Here is a 17,089-nt window from a genome sequence, read left to right on the forward strand (position 1 = left end):
CTTCCAACCTAACCCATTGTAGGATTTTGGGGATACACCCAAGGTAGGGGCTGGAGGGGGGGTGGGGGTCGTATAAAACATTAGCAAATATTCACAGGGCACTTGTTTGCCTTCGGTGTAGCTCCTGGAGGGGTTTACCACCACCAGCTCTAGGAGCAGCAGCCAAAACCCCCTCCCCCCTGCTCCTAGCCGTGGGGACCACAAAGATACATTCGCAGCCTTTCCTACTTCGTTGCATCACAAAGAAAAAAACAAACAAAACAACCAAAAGGAAAAAAAAATAACAAATCCCAAATCCCAACAACTGAAAAACCGAAAACCCCCTCGAGGGATTCACATTCATCCTCTGGCCTGGGCTGTGATCTGGGGAGAGAGGGGGTGGGGGGAGGAGGGGAGAGAATGCTGGAGCCAACTGCCCTGGAAGTTTTAAGGTCTCCTCTCTTCCTTTCTTTCTTCTTTTTTTTTTGTTTGTGTTTTTGTTTTTCTTTCTTTCGCTTCTTCTCCTCCTGCTCCTCCTCCTCCTCTACTTCTTCTCCTTCTTGCCGGCTTTCTTCTTGTTGCCCCCCGAGGCGCTGGGGGCCTTGGGGTCGCGCTTGCCGCCGGCGTTGGTGAGGGTGGCAGTGCTGCCCGGGATGTAAACGTTCTGCCGGTAGTCGGGGACGTGCTGCAGGGTGAACTGGGGCCCGTAGCGAGCGCTCAGCCCCATGGTGCCGGTCCCACCGCCCAGGGTCGAGTTGCCATCAGCAGCTTCTGCCGGGGGGAGGGGGGGGGTGGATACAAAACAAAAACAAAAAGGAGGAGGGGAAGAGAAGGGCAGGAGGTGAGCGCTGGTCACGGAGCGCACTGCCAGCCCCGAGAAGCCTCTCGCTGGGTGGGAAAGGTAGGTTTGGGTGGCACCGACCTTCACTGCCACCCCCTCAGTACCTTCCAAGTGCTGGCACACACCACAGGGTGGCTGATCTGTACCGTGAGGGTGGTGGAACACCGCAACAGGTTGCCCAGGGAGGTAGTTGGGGCTCCATCCCTGGAGATATTCAAGGTGAGGCTCAACAGGGCTCTGGGCAACCTGAGCTACAGGAGGATGCTCCTGCTGACTGCAGAGGGGTTGGACTGGGTGAGCTTTGGAGGTCTCTTTCAACCCAGACCATTCTATGGTTCTGTGATTCTGTGACTCTGATTCTATGATTCTGATTCTGTGATTCTCTGATTCTCTGATTCTGATTCTCTGATTCTATGATTCTCTGATTCTGATTCTCTGATTCTGATTTTCTGATTCTCTGATTCTGATTCTGTGAGTATGTGATTCTGATTCTCTGATTCTCTGATTTTGTGATTCTGTGATCCAATGTCCACGCTGGGGACCACAGCCCAGATGATACCAAAACCACTGAATCATAGAACCGCAGAACTGCTGAGGCTGGAAGAGACCTTTGGGATCATCAATTCCAACCCCTAACCTAGAGCTCCCAATGCCACATCCCTCAGCACCACATCCATGCATCTTTTAAATGCCTCCAGGGATGGGGACTCCACCACCTCCCTGGGCAGCCTGGGCCAGTGCCTGAGAACCCTTGCTGGGAAGAAATTTTTCCCAACATCCAACCTGAACCTCCCCTGGGGCAACTTGAGGCTCTTTCCTCTTGTGCTGTCACTTGTTGCATGTGAGAAGACTCCAACCTCCTCTCAGGGAGCTGCAGAGAGCAATGAGGTCTCCCCTCAGCCTCCTCCACACTGAACACCCCCAGCTCCCTCAGCTGCTCCTCCCCAGCCCTCTTCTCCAGACCCTTCCACACCTTTCTTGCCCTTCTCTGGCCCTGCTCCAGCTCCTCAATGTCCTTCTTGCAGTGAGGAGCCCAGAACTGAACCCAGCACTCAAGCTGTGGCCTCCCCAGTACAAAGTACAGGGGGATGATCACATCCCTGCTCCTGCTGGCCACACCATTGCTGATCCAGGCCAGGCTGCTGGTGGCCTTCTTGGCCACCTGGGCACACTGCTGGCTCATGGTCAGTTGCTGTCAACCAACACCCTCAGGTCCTTTCCTGCTGGGCAGTTTCCAGCCACTCAGCCCCAAGCCTGGAGCCTTCCTGGGGTTGCTGTGACCAAAGTGCAGCACTCAGCACTTGAACTCCTTCAGTCTCACACCGTTGGCCTCAGCCCATCCACAAGGATCCAGCCTGGCCAGATCCCTCTGTAGAACCTCCCTACCCTCCAGCAGATCATCACTCCCACCCAGCTTGGTGTCACCTGCAAGCTGGCTGAGGGTGCCTGGATCCCCTCATCCAGATTACTGATAAAAAGATTAAACACAACTGGTCCCAGGGCAGCTCCACTTTGGGGCTCTTTTCCATCTCACATCATGGCTAAAGGTTGGAGATTTGGGGCTGCCTGGGGTGGGACAACTTCTCCTGGAGCACTGCCCTGTGAAGAGAGGCTGAGAGCCCTGGGGCTGTTTGGTCTGGAGAAGAGAAGGCTGAGAGGGATCTGATCAATGTCTATCAATAGCTGAGGGCTGGGGGTCAGGAGGCAGGGGACAGGGACAGGCTCTGCTCAGTTGCACCCTGGGATAGGCCAAGGGACAATGGATGGAAACTGCAGCACAGGAGGTTCCACCTCAACATGAGGAGAAACTTCTTGACTGTGAGGGTCCCAGAGCCCTGAAGCAGGCTGCCCAGAGAGGTTGTGGAGTCTCCTTCTCTGGAGCCTTTCCAGCCCCATCTGGATGTGTTCCTGTGTGACCTGTGCTGGATTCTCTGCTCCTGCTCTGGCAGGGGGCTTGGACTGGATGATCTTCAGAGGTCCCTTCCAACCCCTAACATTCTATGGTCCTGAGTCTCTCCAGCAGGGTGTGACCTGTGCCTGCATCACCAAGGGCTGGAGCTCAGCTGCCTGCAGAGCAGCCTGGGGCTCCTCCAGGCTCATGCCAGGGATGTACCTGGGAGGGTGGTGGGGGACAGTGGGAGTGGGGGAAGAGGCACTGAGCTGCTCCCCATGGGGAGAAAGAAGGAGGAGGAGGAGCCCATCCAACCCCTAACATCCTGTGAGCCTGTGAAGGTTGCAGACTTGGGGCTTGCCTGGGGGGAAGGCAACTTCTCCTCTACCTTCAACAGCAATGGAGCTGCCTGTCCCTGGCTGGCTGGCTGCCACCTCCACAAAATAACACAACTCCCCCCCCCCCCCCCCCCCCCCCCCCCCCGTCCCTTGGAAACTGGCCCATGACAGCCACATTGTGCAACCACAACCATTAGTGCTGCATTAAGGGAAATCCAATAGCAGGCATTTATTTATTGGTTTTTTTTTTTTTCCTCTGCCCTCCCCAGTCCTGCTCCAGCTAAGGTTTTATTCAGGGAGCACATCACAGGAGAACAAAAATAATCCAACACCCACCCCCTACCCCCCCCCCCCCCCCCCAACCCTGCAGTACCACAAAATGGCTCTAGGAAGCTGAGCACAAAGCAGATCGATGTTGAAGCTCTGCTGATGGTTCAGAGCTGGGAGCAGGGGGGAGGGGAAAGCAAATTCGTTCCTGTGTGGCTGTGCAAAAAGGCTCCAGCACGCCGAGAGGGGGAAGGGCACAGGGGGGCCCCCCAGGGATGCTGGGGAGCTGCTGAAAGGAGCAGATGGAGGCAGGGGGAGAAATGAGCACGGGGAGATGGCAGAGCAGAAGCGATGCTGTTGCCATGAGCTCGGTGAGATCTGCTCTGGCATCACTGCCTGGGCACGGCTAGGGCTGGGAGCCTTGCACAGCCCTGCTCAGAAATGGTTTGCTGAAGCCCTGCCTCTGCCTTGGACACTGAGGAGCCAGCCCAGCATTTCAACTGCTTTGTGCATCTCACTATGGACACAGAATCCCAGCATGGTGAGGCTGGAAGGGAGCTGTGGAGCTCAGCCATCCAAGCCCCCTGCTCCAGCAGGGCACCCACAGCAGCTTGCCCAGCAGCACAATGCCCAGGGGGGGTTGGAAGCTCTCCACACAAGGACACTCCACAACCTCTCTGGCCAGCCTGCTCCAGCCCTCCAGCACCCTCACAACAACTTTCTCCTCCTGTTCTGGCAGAACCTCCTGGCTGCCAGTTTGTGCCCCTTGCCCCTTGTCCTGTCCCTGGGCACCACTGAGCAGAGTCTGGCCCCAGCCTCTTGCCCCCCACAGCTCCTTTAGCTCTTGCTGAGCATTGCTCAGCTCCCCTCTGGGGCTGCTCTTCTGCAGGCTCTCAGCCCCAGGGCTCTCAGCCTTTGCTCCTCGCAGAGCTGCTCCAGGCCCCTCAGCATCTTCAGAGCCTCCACTGGATTCTCTCCAGCAGTTCCCTTGAACTGGGGAGCCCAAAACTGGACCCAGTGCTCCAGATGTGACCTGACTAGGGCAGAGCCAGGGTCTGTGAGGGTGAGGAGAACCTCCCAGTGCTCTCCTAAGAAGCTAAAGAAACACAGAAAGGAGCCAGGGCAGAGCCTGTGGCTGCTGCTCTTCCCTCTTTTCCCTGAGGGAACAAAGAAGAGCAGTGAGCAGGGATCATAGGCTGCTCCTCTCATGTTTTCTCTCACTCCACACCAGATCTGCTCACACCTCCATGTTGCCTTAGCTCTTCCCTGAGCAGATGGAAGTAGCCAAGCCAGCCAGAGAGGGAGACAAAAAGCTGGGCCACAGCCCAGCAGCCCCCCTGCAGCACTGCTGCCTGCACGTCCCCCTCACAGAGGTCAGAAGCATGAAGCAACTGCAGCTTGAAAAGTTCCAACTGCTCTGCTGGAGCAGGAGGAGGAAAACAGGACACTGAGTCCAAAAACAGGCAGGACATGGTGCTCCCAGGGTGGAAGATGTGCAGGAGGAGGTCCAAGCAGAGTGTGGGGGAATGCTGTTGTGCTTCCTGCTGGGGAGGCAGCCAGCAGCAGCAGGACCTCTGCAGGCCCCACTGAAGGGGACACAGAGGTGGTGGGGATTTGAGAACCTGGGGCTGGAGGAGATGTGCAGGGGATAGTTCACAGAATGACAGAATGTGAGGGGCTGGAAGGGACCTCCAAAGCTCAGCCAGTCCAACCCCCTGCCAGAGCAGGGTCATCTAGAGCAGGTCACACAGGAACACATCCAGGCAGGTCCTGAATATCTCCAGAGAGGGAGACTCCAACAACCCCTCTGAGCAGCCTGTTCCAGGGTTCTGTCACCCTCAAACAATTTTTCCTCCTGTTTCCATGGAACTTCCTCTGCCTCAGCTTCCACCACTGCCCCTTGTGCTGGCATTGGGCATCACCCAGCAGAGCCTGGCTCCAGCCTCTGGCACTCCTCACCCTGCACATCTTGATCCCCAGCAATGAGGTCACCTCTCAGGCTCCTCCTCTCCAAGACACAGAGCCCTCAGCTCCCTCAGGCTCTCCTCAGAAGGGAGGTGTTCCACTCCCCTAATCATTTTCGTGGCTCTGCCTTGCTGGTGTTTATTGTTCAGCACACCAGTGGTGTGCAACAGTGGGCAGCAGGGGCAGGGAGGGGATTCTGCCCCTCTGCTGTGCTCTGCTCAGACCCATGCAGTGCTGGGGCAGCTCTGGAGTCCTCAGCACAGACAGGGACCTGTTGGAGCAGGGCCAGAGGAGGCCACAGCACTGCTGGCAGGGCTGGAAGCCCTCTGCTGTCAGGCCAGGCTGAGAGAGTTGGGGTTGTGCAGCCTGGAGAGGAGAAGGCTCCAGGGAGACCTTCTGGTGGCCTTGCAGTGCTGGAAGCAAGCTGGGGACAGAGTTTGGAGCAGGGTCTGTTGGGACAGGCCAAGGGGGGATGGTTTGAAACTGAAAGAGGGACATGGAGAGTGGAGAGAAGGGAGAAATGTTTGACCCTGAGGGTGGGGAGAGCCTGGCCCAGGCTGCCCAGAGAGCTGGGAGCTGCCCCATGGCTGGAACCATCCCAGGTGAGGTTGTTTGGGGCTGTGAGCATCCTGCTCTGGCTGGAGCTGTCCCTGCTGAGTGCAGGGGAGTTGGACTGGATGAGCTTTGGAGGTCCCTTCCAACCCAAGCCATTATGATGCCAAGAGAACAACCACCTGCACCTCACCTCTGCAGAGGTGTTACAAACAGGGACAGCACAGCTGCAGATGTGCTCTCACCCCAGGATGAATCCAGGGACTGGCTCATGGGTGAACTACAGCCCCTGGCAGAGAGGGCGATCTATTTTCCAGGCTCTCCCAGCTGGATTCACAGCCCAGTTGGGATCTGGGTAGCTTTGGCACCTCCTCCTGTGCCCCTCCTGCTGGGTGCCACTGCCCTGTTTCTCCCCTGGAGCACCCCAGCTGCACCAAGGCAAGAAGGAGGCTGGGGGCACCAGGGCAACTGGTCACCAGGAACTAGTTCGCAGTCAGAGCACAGCTTTCATGGGGCAGACAAAGCTGCCAGTGGAGTTGCCAGCCTCCCAGTGGGTCCCAGTGAAGAGCAAAGGGCTGTTTCTAGGTAACAGTGACATTAAGGCTGAGAAGAAAAGAGAACAGGGACAACAGAAGTCTGCAGATGGGCACTTGCCAAGCAGAGCCCTTCAGCTCTTGTGACTGGAAAGGTTTAGCTCAGCCTTTACCAGCAGCCAACCTTTATCCCAAAGGGGCCTGAGAAGGAAAACAAGGACTTGAGCTCCAGCAAAAACAACCAGCAAGTGGCTCCATCACCCTCCTTAAGCAGAGGGCTGGAGAGAGCAGCCCCAGAGCTGCAGCTGCTGCTGGGGCTTGCAGGACAGCCCAATATAGAATTGTCTGCCCTGGCCTGTGGGAGGTGGAGCTGAGGGGAAGGAGCTCCCCAGGCTGCCTTTCTGTCTGCTCTGCCCCCACCTCATGGCACCTCCAGCAATTCCCACTGCAAGCCAGAGTATTTTAAGGACAGGATGTCTGCCCTTTAGTGTCTGCTGTCCTGGAGCATCTGTGTTTCTTGCTCTATCTCAGCAGCTGCCTCTGTCCTTTCAGACAGATCAAAACATTTGCTTTTTGCTGGTCTCAGCTCCAAGAGAGGAAAGGAGCTCAGAAAGGGAGTCAGAAGCCCTACAGCAGGGTCACAGCCCTGGAGGGAAACCAACTTCCCAGACATTCTGCCTTCAGAGGGTGGTTGAACCCTTGGGAAGCAATTTAATCCCCAGAGCAAGTGGATCATGCAGGCTGGACATGGCAGGGCCAGCTCTGCCTCCTGCTGAAGGCAAGGGCAAGACCTGGCCCAGGGGAGGGCTGCAGGCAGGGAGTCACTCACCAGCCCCTTTGGGGGGAACATCTCCAGCTCATGGAGCAGAGCAGCAGCAAAGAAGTTTCTGCCTCCCAGGTGGTCTCTGCCTCCCAGAATCACAGAATGAGAGAGGCTGGAAGGCACTTCTGGACATCATTGAGTCCAACCCTTCTGCCAGAGCAGGGTCACCCAGAGCAGCTCACACAGCAACACATCCAGGTGGGTTGGGAGAGTCTTCAGAGATGGAGACTCCACCACCTCTGTGGGCAGCCTGCTCCAGGCCTCCAGCACCTTTCAATTAAAGAAGTTCCTCCTCCTGTTCAGGTGGAACTTCTGATGTTCAGGTTTGTGCCTGCTGCCCCTTGTCCTGCTTGGTGCTGAGCCAAGCACAGGGTTGACCCGGGGGGGTGGAAGTCAGCACTGACCACTTGTTGCAGGAGCAGTGGGAGAGCAAAAGGCACAGTGTCTGTGCCCTGTGTCACTGTGTCCTGCCTGCCACCCCAGGGTCAGGCAGAGCTCAGCAGGTGCAGAGCTAACTCTCATTTGAACAGCCAGGAAACATTAGCCAAGGGTGGGCAGCACAAAGCTTAGTGGTGGAAAAAGCTTGTGCTGTGTCCCAGCCTGGCTCAACCTAGCCAGCCATCCATCCATTCATCCATCCAGCTATCCGTCCATCCATCCATCCATGCATCCATCCATCCATCCATCCATCCCTCCCTCCCTCCATCCATCCCTCCATCCCTCCATCCCTCCATCCTCCATCCATCCCTCCATCCCTCCATCCATCCATCCATCCCTCCATCCATCCATCCCTCCATCCATCTCTCCATCCATCCATCTCTCCATCCCTCCCTCTCTCCACCCATCTCTCCCATGTAGCAAGGATCCTCCATGGGAGAGGAAGGGCTGAAGTTCAGGACCATCCTCTCTGCAGAGCTGCAGTGGGACAGCCCTCACCTAGCAGATGGACCTGATTTAAATGAACCCCCCTGGGAGGGCTGAAGCTGTGGGAGAGGTCAGGATAAGCCTCATGGATCAGCACAGGGTGGGAGGGAGCTGAAAGGAGGAAGGAAAAGGACCTGGTAGTCCTGGCAGCCAGCAGGATGCCCACGAGGCAGCAATGTGCCCTCATGGCCAAGAACATCAGTGGCATCCTGGGGGGCATTAAGGAGACTGTGGCCAGTAGGTCAAGGGAGGTTCTCCTGCTCCTCTACTCTGTGCTGGTGAGGCCACAGCTGGAGTGCTGGGTCCAGTTCTGGGCACCCCAGTTCAAGAGAGACAGGGAACTGCTGGAGAGAGTCCAGGGGAGGCTCTGAAGATGCTGAGGGGCCTGGAGCAGCTCTGTGAGGAGCAAAGGCTGAGAGCCCTGGGGGTGAGAGCCTGGCAAAGAGGAGGCTGAGGTGGGATCTCATTAATGCTTACAAACATCTAAGGAAGACGGAGCCAGACTCTCCTCAGTGGTCCCCAGTGCCAGGACAAGAGGCAATGAGCACAAACTGGAACATAAGAAGTTCCACCCAAACATGAGGAGGAACTTCTGCACTTTGAGGGTGGCAGAGCACAGGACCATGCTGCCCAGAGAGGTGGTGGAGTCTCTGGAGGCTTTCAAGACCTGCCTGGGTATGTTCCTGTGTGATCTGCTTTTGGTGACCCTGCTCTGGCAGGGGGCTTGGATTTGATGATCTTCAGAGGTCCTTCCAATGGCAGCATTCTGTGATTCTCTAATTGTGTGATTCTCTGATTCTCTGATTTTTCTGATTCTCTGATTTTCTGATTCTCTAATTTTGTGATTCTCTGATTTTCTGATTCTGTGATTTTCTGATTCTCTGTTCTGTGATTTTCTGATTTTCTGATTTTCTGATTCTGTGATTTTCTGATTCTCTTGATTCTATGATTCTCTGATTCTGTGATTCTCTGATTCTGTGATTTTCTGATTTTCTGTTTCTATGATTTTCTGATTCTCTTGATTCTCTGATTCTCTAATTCTCTGATTCTCTGACATTCACAACCTTGTGGACTGGGGAGAGATTTACTGCAGGACAGCTTGGGGACAGTGGGGCTTAGCCTGGAAGGGACCTACTCAGCTCTCTGATCCTGGGGAGCTGCTGGAGCAGCCCTCAGAGAAGAACAAAAAAAAAAAAAAATCCAAAAAAACCCCAAACCAGCTTTGCTTGTGGAGCAAGGAAAGCAGATCTGGAGGCAGCAGCTGATGATAACCACATGCAGGCCCCAGAGGTTGTTTTTCCATGGTGGCTTCTCAGAGCAGAAGCATTTTCTCATAGCTTCTTCCCCTCCAGTGTAAACAAGTCCCCTGGCCAAGCCCTTAGTCCCTGTCCCAGCCATGGCAGCTGTGGCTCCAGGCTGGTTGGTGTCTGCAGAGCATCAAAGTTCAGCTGCAGCTTTCCAAGAAAGCAACACTGGAGCCACCCCTCCTCCTCCTCCTTCTCCAGATTCCTTCCCTGCCATCAGCTCAAAGGAAACATCCCAAGCATTCTGCTCAGGGGTTTATGGCCCTGGTGTTGATTCTACTTTTAAATTGAGGGTAGGGGAAAGACCTGGAGGGCATCATGGATAAAGGCTGCAGGGAACCAACCTCTCCCTCTCCAGACTTGTGCTCAGAGTCATCTTTGCACTTCTCCTACACCAAGCCATGGAGACCACAGGGGCATGGGAACAGCCCTGCCTGCCCACTGCTGCCACACAGCACCACCCTAATGCTGAACAAACCGACTCCAAATGACCCCAAACCAAACCCCAGAGACTGCAACCCAGCAGCAGCTGGTGAGGCAAAGCTTGGCAAACCCAGGGCTGCATGGAGAGACCTGCAGTGAGCAGGGAGCACACATTGGGGTCTTTGGACACAAAGCTGTGCTCCTGGCCCAGCCTCTAGCCACAAGCAAATCACAGAACTGTCAGGGTTGGAAGGGAGCTCAAGGCTCAGCCAGTCCCAACCCCCCTGCCATGGGCAGGGACACCTCACACTACAGCAGGTTGCTCACAGCCACATCCAGCCTGGCTGCAAAAACCTCCAGGCAGGAGGCTTCCACCACCTCCCTGGGCAACCTCTGCCAGGCTCTCACCACCCTCATGGCAAAGAATTTCTTCCTCACATCCAATCTGAATCTTCCCATTTCTAGTTTTGCTCCATCCCCCCCAGTCCTATCACTCCCTGACACCCTCAAAAGTCCCTCCCCAGCTTTCTTGGAGCCCCCTGCAGATACTGGAAGACCACAAGAAGGTCTCCTGGGAGCCTTCTCCTCTCCAGACTGCACAACCCCAACTCTCTCAGGCTGTCTCCAGAGCAGCTCCAGCCCTCTGCTCATCCTCATGGCCCTTCTCTGGACACCTTCCAGCACCTCCAGATCCTTCCTGTTACAGAGGCTCCAGAACTGGACCCAGAGCTCCAGGTGTGGTCTCAGCAGAGTGGAGCAGAGGGGGAGAATCCCCTCCCTGGCCCTGCTGGCCACACTTCTCTTGCTGCAGCCCAGGCTCTGCTTGGCTCTCTGGGCTGCAAGTGCTCACTGCTGGCTTCCAGGCTTCCTACCTCCTCACCTAGCAGCAGAGCAGATGTTTCATTGACTGTGACCACCTGGAACCAAGCAGCTTACAACACATCCCAAGAGCATGGGGATGGAACACAAGCACATCACAAGCCAGGCAACGCTGCCTGCTACTTGGATAATGTGGTTTGATGATGCTGTCCATGAGGCAAGGACAAGGGTCTGGAGAACAGGGCTGGGGAGGAGCAGGTGAGGGAGCTGAGGGTCTTTAGTGTGGAGAAGAGGAGGCTGAGGGAGACCTCATTGCTCTCTGCAGCTCCCTGAAAGGAGGTTGGAGACAGGTGGGGGTTGGGCTCTGCTCCCTAGTCTCAGGTGACAGAAGGAGAGGAAATTGTGCCAGGGGAGGGTTAGGTTGGAGGGGTTGGGTTGCTGGGTGGACTGGATGATCCCAGAGGCCTTTTCCAACCTTCCTGATTCTATGATTCTCTGATTCTATGCTCTCTCCTACGATGCTGTCCCTGATACCTCCTACGCTGCCCTACCCATGCTGCAGGTACCTCCTCTGCCTGAACCCCTCCTAACCTCCCTCCTCTGCAGGGTAACACAGACAGCAGAGCTCTTCCACCAGCTCCTGTTGCAGGAGTGCTGAAGCCACCCCAGTGCACCCAGACACATCCACCCCAGCCCCCCAGGCCCTTATCTAAGAGCACACATCCCAGCTGGCCAAGCCAGAGCAAGGGCAATGCTCTCCCCACCAACCGTTTGCTGAAGCCAGGATCATGGCTTGGAGCATCTCAGTGTCAAACTGGTTGTTGGGCCAGGCTCCAGCTTCCTCTCCATTCTGGGAGCTGTGGGAAAAGGAAATAAACAGCAAGTTAGTGCAGCTGGGTGAGGAGGAGGAGGAGGAGAGGATGTCAGAGAGCAGCAGAAGCCAAAGCTGAGGGCTGGTGGAGAGGACTCTGCAGGCTTTAAATCCTTCTACTTAGCTAACACTCAAGAGTCCAAACACTTCCTGAGGTCTCCATCCCCCTCCAGGCTTTGGAAGGATAAACATCAACACCAAAAGCCCTTGGAGGCTGCGTGGAGCTTCCAGCAGCGTGAAGCTGACTTGGGGGGCAGCCAGCACCTCCTCACCTCCACATCTCACCAATGGCATTAATAGCACCCAAAATGCTGCTCCTACAGCCTCAGGGGTGCTGGCACCCCTGCAGGACCAGCTCCCCTGTTCCTCTGGCAGGCCATGGGTGGGGGTGCCCCTTCCAAGCTCCACTCTGAAGCTTCCTTCATTCAACAGAGTGTGAGAAGCCCACAAGGGGTGAGGGGATTTGGGGTCAGCATGGAGTCAGCTGCCCAGCACTGAAGGGAGTCCAAGAATCAAAGAGTCATGGAATGGTTTGGGTTGGAAGAGAACCTTCAAGATCATCCAGCTCCACCCCAGGGATGATCTGCTCCAATAGTGGGGTTGAAATCAGCTGGTCCAGCACCTTCTCAAGCTGTGTCTTAGAACTGCCCAGGGGAGGGGAATCCACTGCTTTCCTTGGGAGATTCATGGAATGGGTTGGGTTGGAAGGGACCTTAAAGCTCATCCAGTTCCAAGCCCCCTGCCATGGGCAGGGACACCTCCCACCAGCCCAGGTTGCTCAAGGCCTCATCCAGCCTGGCCTTGAACACCTCCAGGGAGGAGGCAGCCACAGCCTCCCTGGGCAACCTGTGCCAGTGCCTCCCCACCCTCACTCTAAAGAATTTCTTCCTCATCTCCAGTCTCAATCTCCCCTTTTCCAGCTCAAAGCCATTGCCTCCCTCATCCTGCCACTCCCAGCTCTTGTCAAAAGTCCCTCCCCAGCTTTCCTTAGGTGCCCTTCACAGGGGCAGCCAGGAGCAGCCACCACCCCTGCAGAGCCAGCAGAAAACAGTCCTGGGAGCAACAGAAAGAGAAGAAAAAGGAGGTGAGTGTCCACTTGGTTGGGACTTGGTGAGTGTCCACTTGTCCGCTGGGACTGGCTGTTGGGGGAGGAAGAGGGGGGAGTGAGCACCACAGATGAGCCTGGGAAAATTCTGAGGATGCCACCAGGCTTTGATTAAGGAGAGTCTGTCCCTGAGGCTACAATCCCAGTCTGTGCCCAGCCTAACAAGCCCTGCATTCACATCTGCCAGGTGCCAGCTGTGCTGGCTGCTGGTGGCACTTCCCCTCCACAGAGGTCAGAGCTGTGCTCCCAGCACCCCCCCCCCCCCCCCCCAGCCTCCTAAGTGTCTCAGCAGCTTCCTGACTCCTCCTCTACTCTGACCTTAGGCGACCACATCATTCAGACCTCTCCCAGCTGCAGCCTCTGCCCACCCACCGCTCTTGCTGCCCGCTGGGGTGCCAGGCTCTGCCCCTTGGCTGTGTGCTGCCTCACTGAGGACCAGAGCTGCCCTTCCTCTTGCAGCTAGAAGTTGTCCAGAAGTGAGGTGGGGGGTCCCTGAAAGGCCTTCCTCCCAGAGAGAGCTCAGCCCTTTTCCCAGGCGAGTGTTCAAACCACCAGGCTGCAAGGCACCAAGGTGGCCTCTTCCTCTTCCTCCTCCTCCTCCTCCTCCACCATGGTCCCAGCTTTTACACCCAGAAGCTGCCAGACCCCAAAGCCCTCCTCAGACCCCAAAGCCCTGCTCAGATGTGCTCAAGCAGCCAAGATCTGCCCCAGCCTTGGGGTGCCCACGCCAGCAACTCCCCACACTGCAAATGCCAGCCCAGGCACTGCTGGTGCCAGCTCAGCACCCTGTGCTGGGTGGCAGATGGGTCCTTCACTACCATGCCAAGCATCTCACTGCCCAAGTGCCCCCATGGGCTGTCCCTCACACACAGGACAGGCTCAGTATGGCCATTTTGGGAATGGAAGAGACCCACGGGCAGGTCCTTGAAGGTTCCCTCTGCCACAGTGACCTTGCAGCATGGGCAGCTACTGCCCCAACGGCACCAAAGCTCTGCAAGAAGGGAAGGCCTGATTGCACAAAAGAGCTTTCTCCATCCTCCCTCTGCAGCTGTTCTGCACCCAGGAAGAAAAACCTGTGCCTGAGTTGGGTAAGAGTGCCCAGGAGCTCTGGTCAGTTCCCACACAGCTTGGGATGGACCCAGGGAGAAATGGGCAAGCTCCCTTTGGAGCTGGGTTCTTTGTTTCCCTAATACACTTAGCTTGGAGATGAGGCAAAATTTCTTCCTGCAAGAGTGGTCAGGGATTAGAAGGGGCTGCCCAGGGAGGTGGTGGAGTCCCCATGCCTGGAGGTGTTCAGAAGTGTGTAGCTGTGGTGCTCCAGGATGCAGTTTAGTGGTCAGGGTAGTTGGGCTATGGTTAGAATCAGTGATCCTAAAGGTCTTTTCCAGCCTTAAGAATTCTATGGAAGACAAGCTCTGAGGGTCAGGGGGGGTGTCTGGACACTGCCAGGTACTCTGCTCAAATTCTAGTCCTCAGCAGCTTGCCCAAAGCCCCATGGGACCTGTGCCAGCACCACACAACCCTCCACCCCTTCTCCTTCTGTACCAAGCTATGCTGCCATAGACATTTGCCTCAAACAAAGCTTCTCCTCTGCTCCCATTGAAGTTTGTCTCACCCAGATGCTTCTCTGCTCCCCTTTCTTTCTACCCAAGCTCCTGGAACAGGATTTTGGGATCCAGACACCTCTGGGGTTGCCTACACCTGTGCCACCTCAAGGCAGTTGCCACCCACCTTCAGAGCTGTGTGTGTGCAAACCAATCACAGAATGCCAGGGGCTGGAGGGACCTCCAAAGCTCAACCAGTCCAACCCCCCTGCCAGAGCAGGAGCTCCTAGAGCAGAAGGTGAAGTCTCACCAAACCAAGGTGAAGCAGCAGCCACCCAGAACATTGTATGTGTGTGGGGTGGGGTGCTCTGTGCCCACCACAATGCCACCTGCAGGTGCCCCAAGGTTGACTCACCTCAACTGGGCTGCCAATGATCTGCCTTGCTATGGGACCCCCTCTACTACCCACCCTCAGGTGGGGCATGAAGGCAGGACTAAAAGGCAGCACCACAAAGTGCCAGGGTGCTGCCACCACCAAGAGGACATCAACCATGAGGGATACCATGGAGTGGTGATGCTTTGCTCCCTGTGCCTCTGGTCTTCTCTCTGCACTCCTGTCTGTCTGGCACAGTCAAGCTGTTGTCCTCACCTGCTTCAAGAGCCACTGCATGGTCACAGTGATCTCCACACACTAATAAATCTGTTTGCCTCACCTCACTCCTTGGCTATCACAGGATCACAACACATCAGAGGTTGGAAGGGACCTCCAGAGCTCATCCAGTCCAAACCCCCCCTGTCAAAGCAGGATCAGCCAGGGTAGTCCACATAGGAATGCATCCAGGTGGGTTTGGAAAGCCTCCAGAGAAGGAGACTCCACCACTTCTTTGAGCAGTCTGCTCCAGGGCTCTGTCACCCTCACTGGAAAGAAGTTTCTCCTCCTCTTGAGCTGAAACCTTCTCTGCTCAAGCTTGAATCCATTGTTCCTTGGCTCATTGCTGTGCACCACCCACAAGAGCCTGGCCCCCTCCCCTTGCCCCCCACCCCTCAGCTATTGATAGACATTGATCAGATCCCTCTCAGCCTTCTCCTCTCCATACTAACCACCCCCAGGGCTCTCAGTCTCTCTCCACAGGGGAGATGCTCGAATTCCCAAACCCTCCTCCTGGCTCTCCCTATCTATCCTTACAGAACCTCCATGAACCCTTCCTCTGAGGTCAAGTCATGACAACCACCTGCCTGCTCCATCCCCAGGCAGGCCCAGGGCATCACTCTCCCACCAGTTCCTTTGTGGAGGATGCAAGCAACAGAAGCTGCCAGCAGCATCACTTCCGAGCCACCTGTGCTCTGCATGGCCCAGGGCAGCCCAAATCATACTTCTATCCCTCCTGCAACACCTGTTGTGCTGGCACAGCTTCAAGAAGGGCAGAAGTGAGCCTTGCTTGCCTGGCAAAGTGATTTCAGAGCCTATGTGATCACAGCATCAGGTTGGAAAAGGCCTCTGAGCTCCTCCAGTTCAACCAGCAGCCCAACCCCACCATGGCCCCAGGTGCCATGGGTGTGATGGAAACCTTCCCACTAGCCATGGCCTTCAAATCAAGGCTGCTGGTGGAATGCTTTCCTCAGAGGTCTGGTGGATTGCCCATCACTGAGAATGTTTTAATCAAGGAAGAGCTTTCTAACCATTTCTGCTCTAGTTGAAATGCCAATTAAGAAAGCCCTGTTAATGCACAAGTGCACCAGAGCTGCTGCAAGAGTTCTGTTAGGAGAAGTGAGCAGATGAGCCTCATCACAGCAGGCCCTGCTGCTCCCTCTCCTAGCACCACAGAACCTCAGATTTTGGGTGGGAGAAGACCTCTGAGATCATTGAGTCCAACTGTCAACCTAACACCCCCATGCTCACTAAACCATGCTCTTAAGTTTCTTGAACACCTCCAGGCATGGGGACTCCACCACCTCCCTGGGCAGCCTCTGCCAACCTCTGACCACTCTTGCAGGAAAGAAATTTTTCCTCCTCTCCAACCTAACCCTCCCCTGGCACAACTCCATGTCATTTCCTCTCCTTCTGTCACCTGAGACTAGGGAGCAGAGCCCAACCCCCACCTGGCTGCAGCCTCCTCTCAGGAGCTGTAGAGAGCAATGAGGTCTCCCTCAGCCTCCTCTGCTCCACACTAACCACCCCCAGCTCCCTCAGCTGCTCCTCCCCAGCCCTCTTCTCCAGACCCTTCCCCACCTTTCTTGCCCTTCTCTGGCCCTGCTCCAGCTCCTCAATGTCCTTCTTGCAGTGAGGAGCCCAGAACTGAACCCAGCACTGCAGCTGTGGCCTCCCCAGTGCCCAGTCCAGGGGCACAATCCCTGTCCTGCTCCTGCTGCCCACACCATTGCTGCTGCTGCCCTTCTTGCCCTCCTGGGCACGCCCTGAGCTCACCCCCAGCTGCTGGCACCCAGCACCCTCAAGTCCTTCTCTGCTGGGCACTTTCCAGCCACTCTGCCCCCAGCCTGGAGCCTTCCTGGGGTTGTTGTGCCCCACGAGCAGCACTCAGTCCTTGGCCTGGTTGAACCTCATCCCTCTGGCCTCAACCATGGATCCAGCCTGGCCAGGTCCCTCTGCAGAGCCTCCCTACCCTCCAGCAGCTCCCACCTGCACAGGGAGTGTTGTGCTGAGAATACTCAGACATGGGTCCTGCTGCTGTGGTGTTGTGACAGCATCCAGGGCAGTGAGGACAAGGTGGGGACAGCCCTGGGGCTGCAGTGACCTCCTTGAAGTCACAAGCAGGGCTGGGAATAGAGCCCCTGGTTAGATCCAATAAAGGACTTAGGAACTTAAACCCCACTGCAAACCACAAGCCCTTCAGCCACCACTTAACCCCAGCAGCTCCTGCCCCACCTGAGCTTCTCAGCTTTTGCAGGAAA

The 17,089-nt window shown here is 56.1% G+C and overlaps 1 protein-coding gene across 1 annotated transcript in view; it reads right to left on the reverse strand.

Moving 5' to 3' along the window:
* Positions 1-523: 523 nt before the first annotated feature.
* The window catches only part of PCDHGC3 (protocadherin gamma subfamily C, 3), a 48,272-nt gene continuing 31,706 nt past the window's right edge, over positions 524-17,089 (reverse strand). Inside the window, exons 3-4 of the mRNA XM_054389064.1 lie at positions 11,428-11,516; positions 524-750 (exon numbers count right to left, since the gene is read on the reverse strand). Coding sequence (XP_054245039.1) covers positions 524-750; positions 11,428-11,516 — 316 coding nt within the window. The remainder of the gene's footprint in view (positions 751-11,427; positions 11,517-17,089) is intronic.

The sequence above is a fragment of the Indicator indicator genome, chromosome 18 (assembly GCF_027791375.1).
Source record: "Indicator indicator isolate 239-I01 chromosome 18, UM_Iind_1.1, whole genome shotgun sequence".
NCBI lineage: Eukaryota > Metazoa > Chordata > Aves > Piciformes > Indicatoridae > Indicator > Indicator indicator.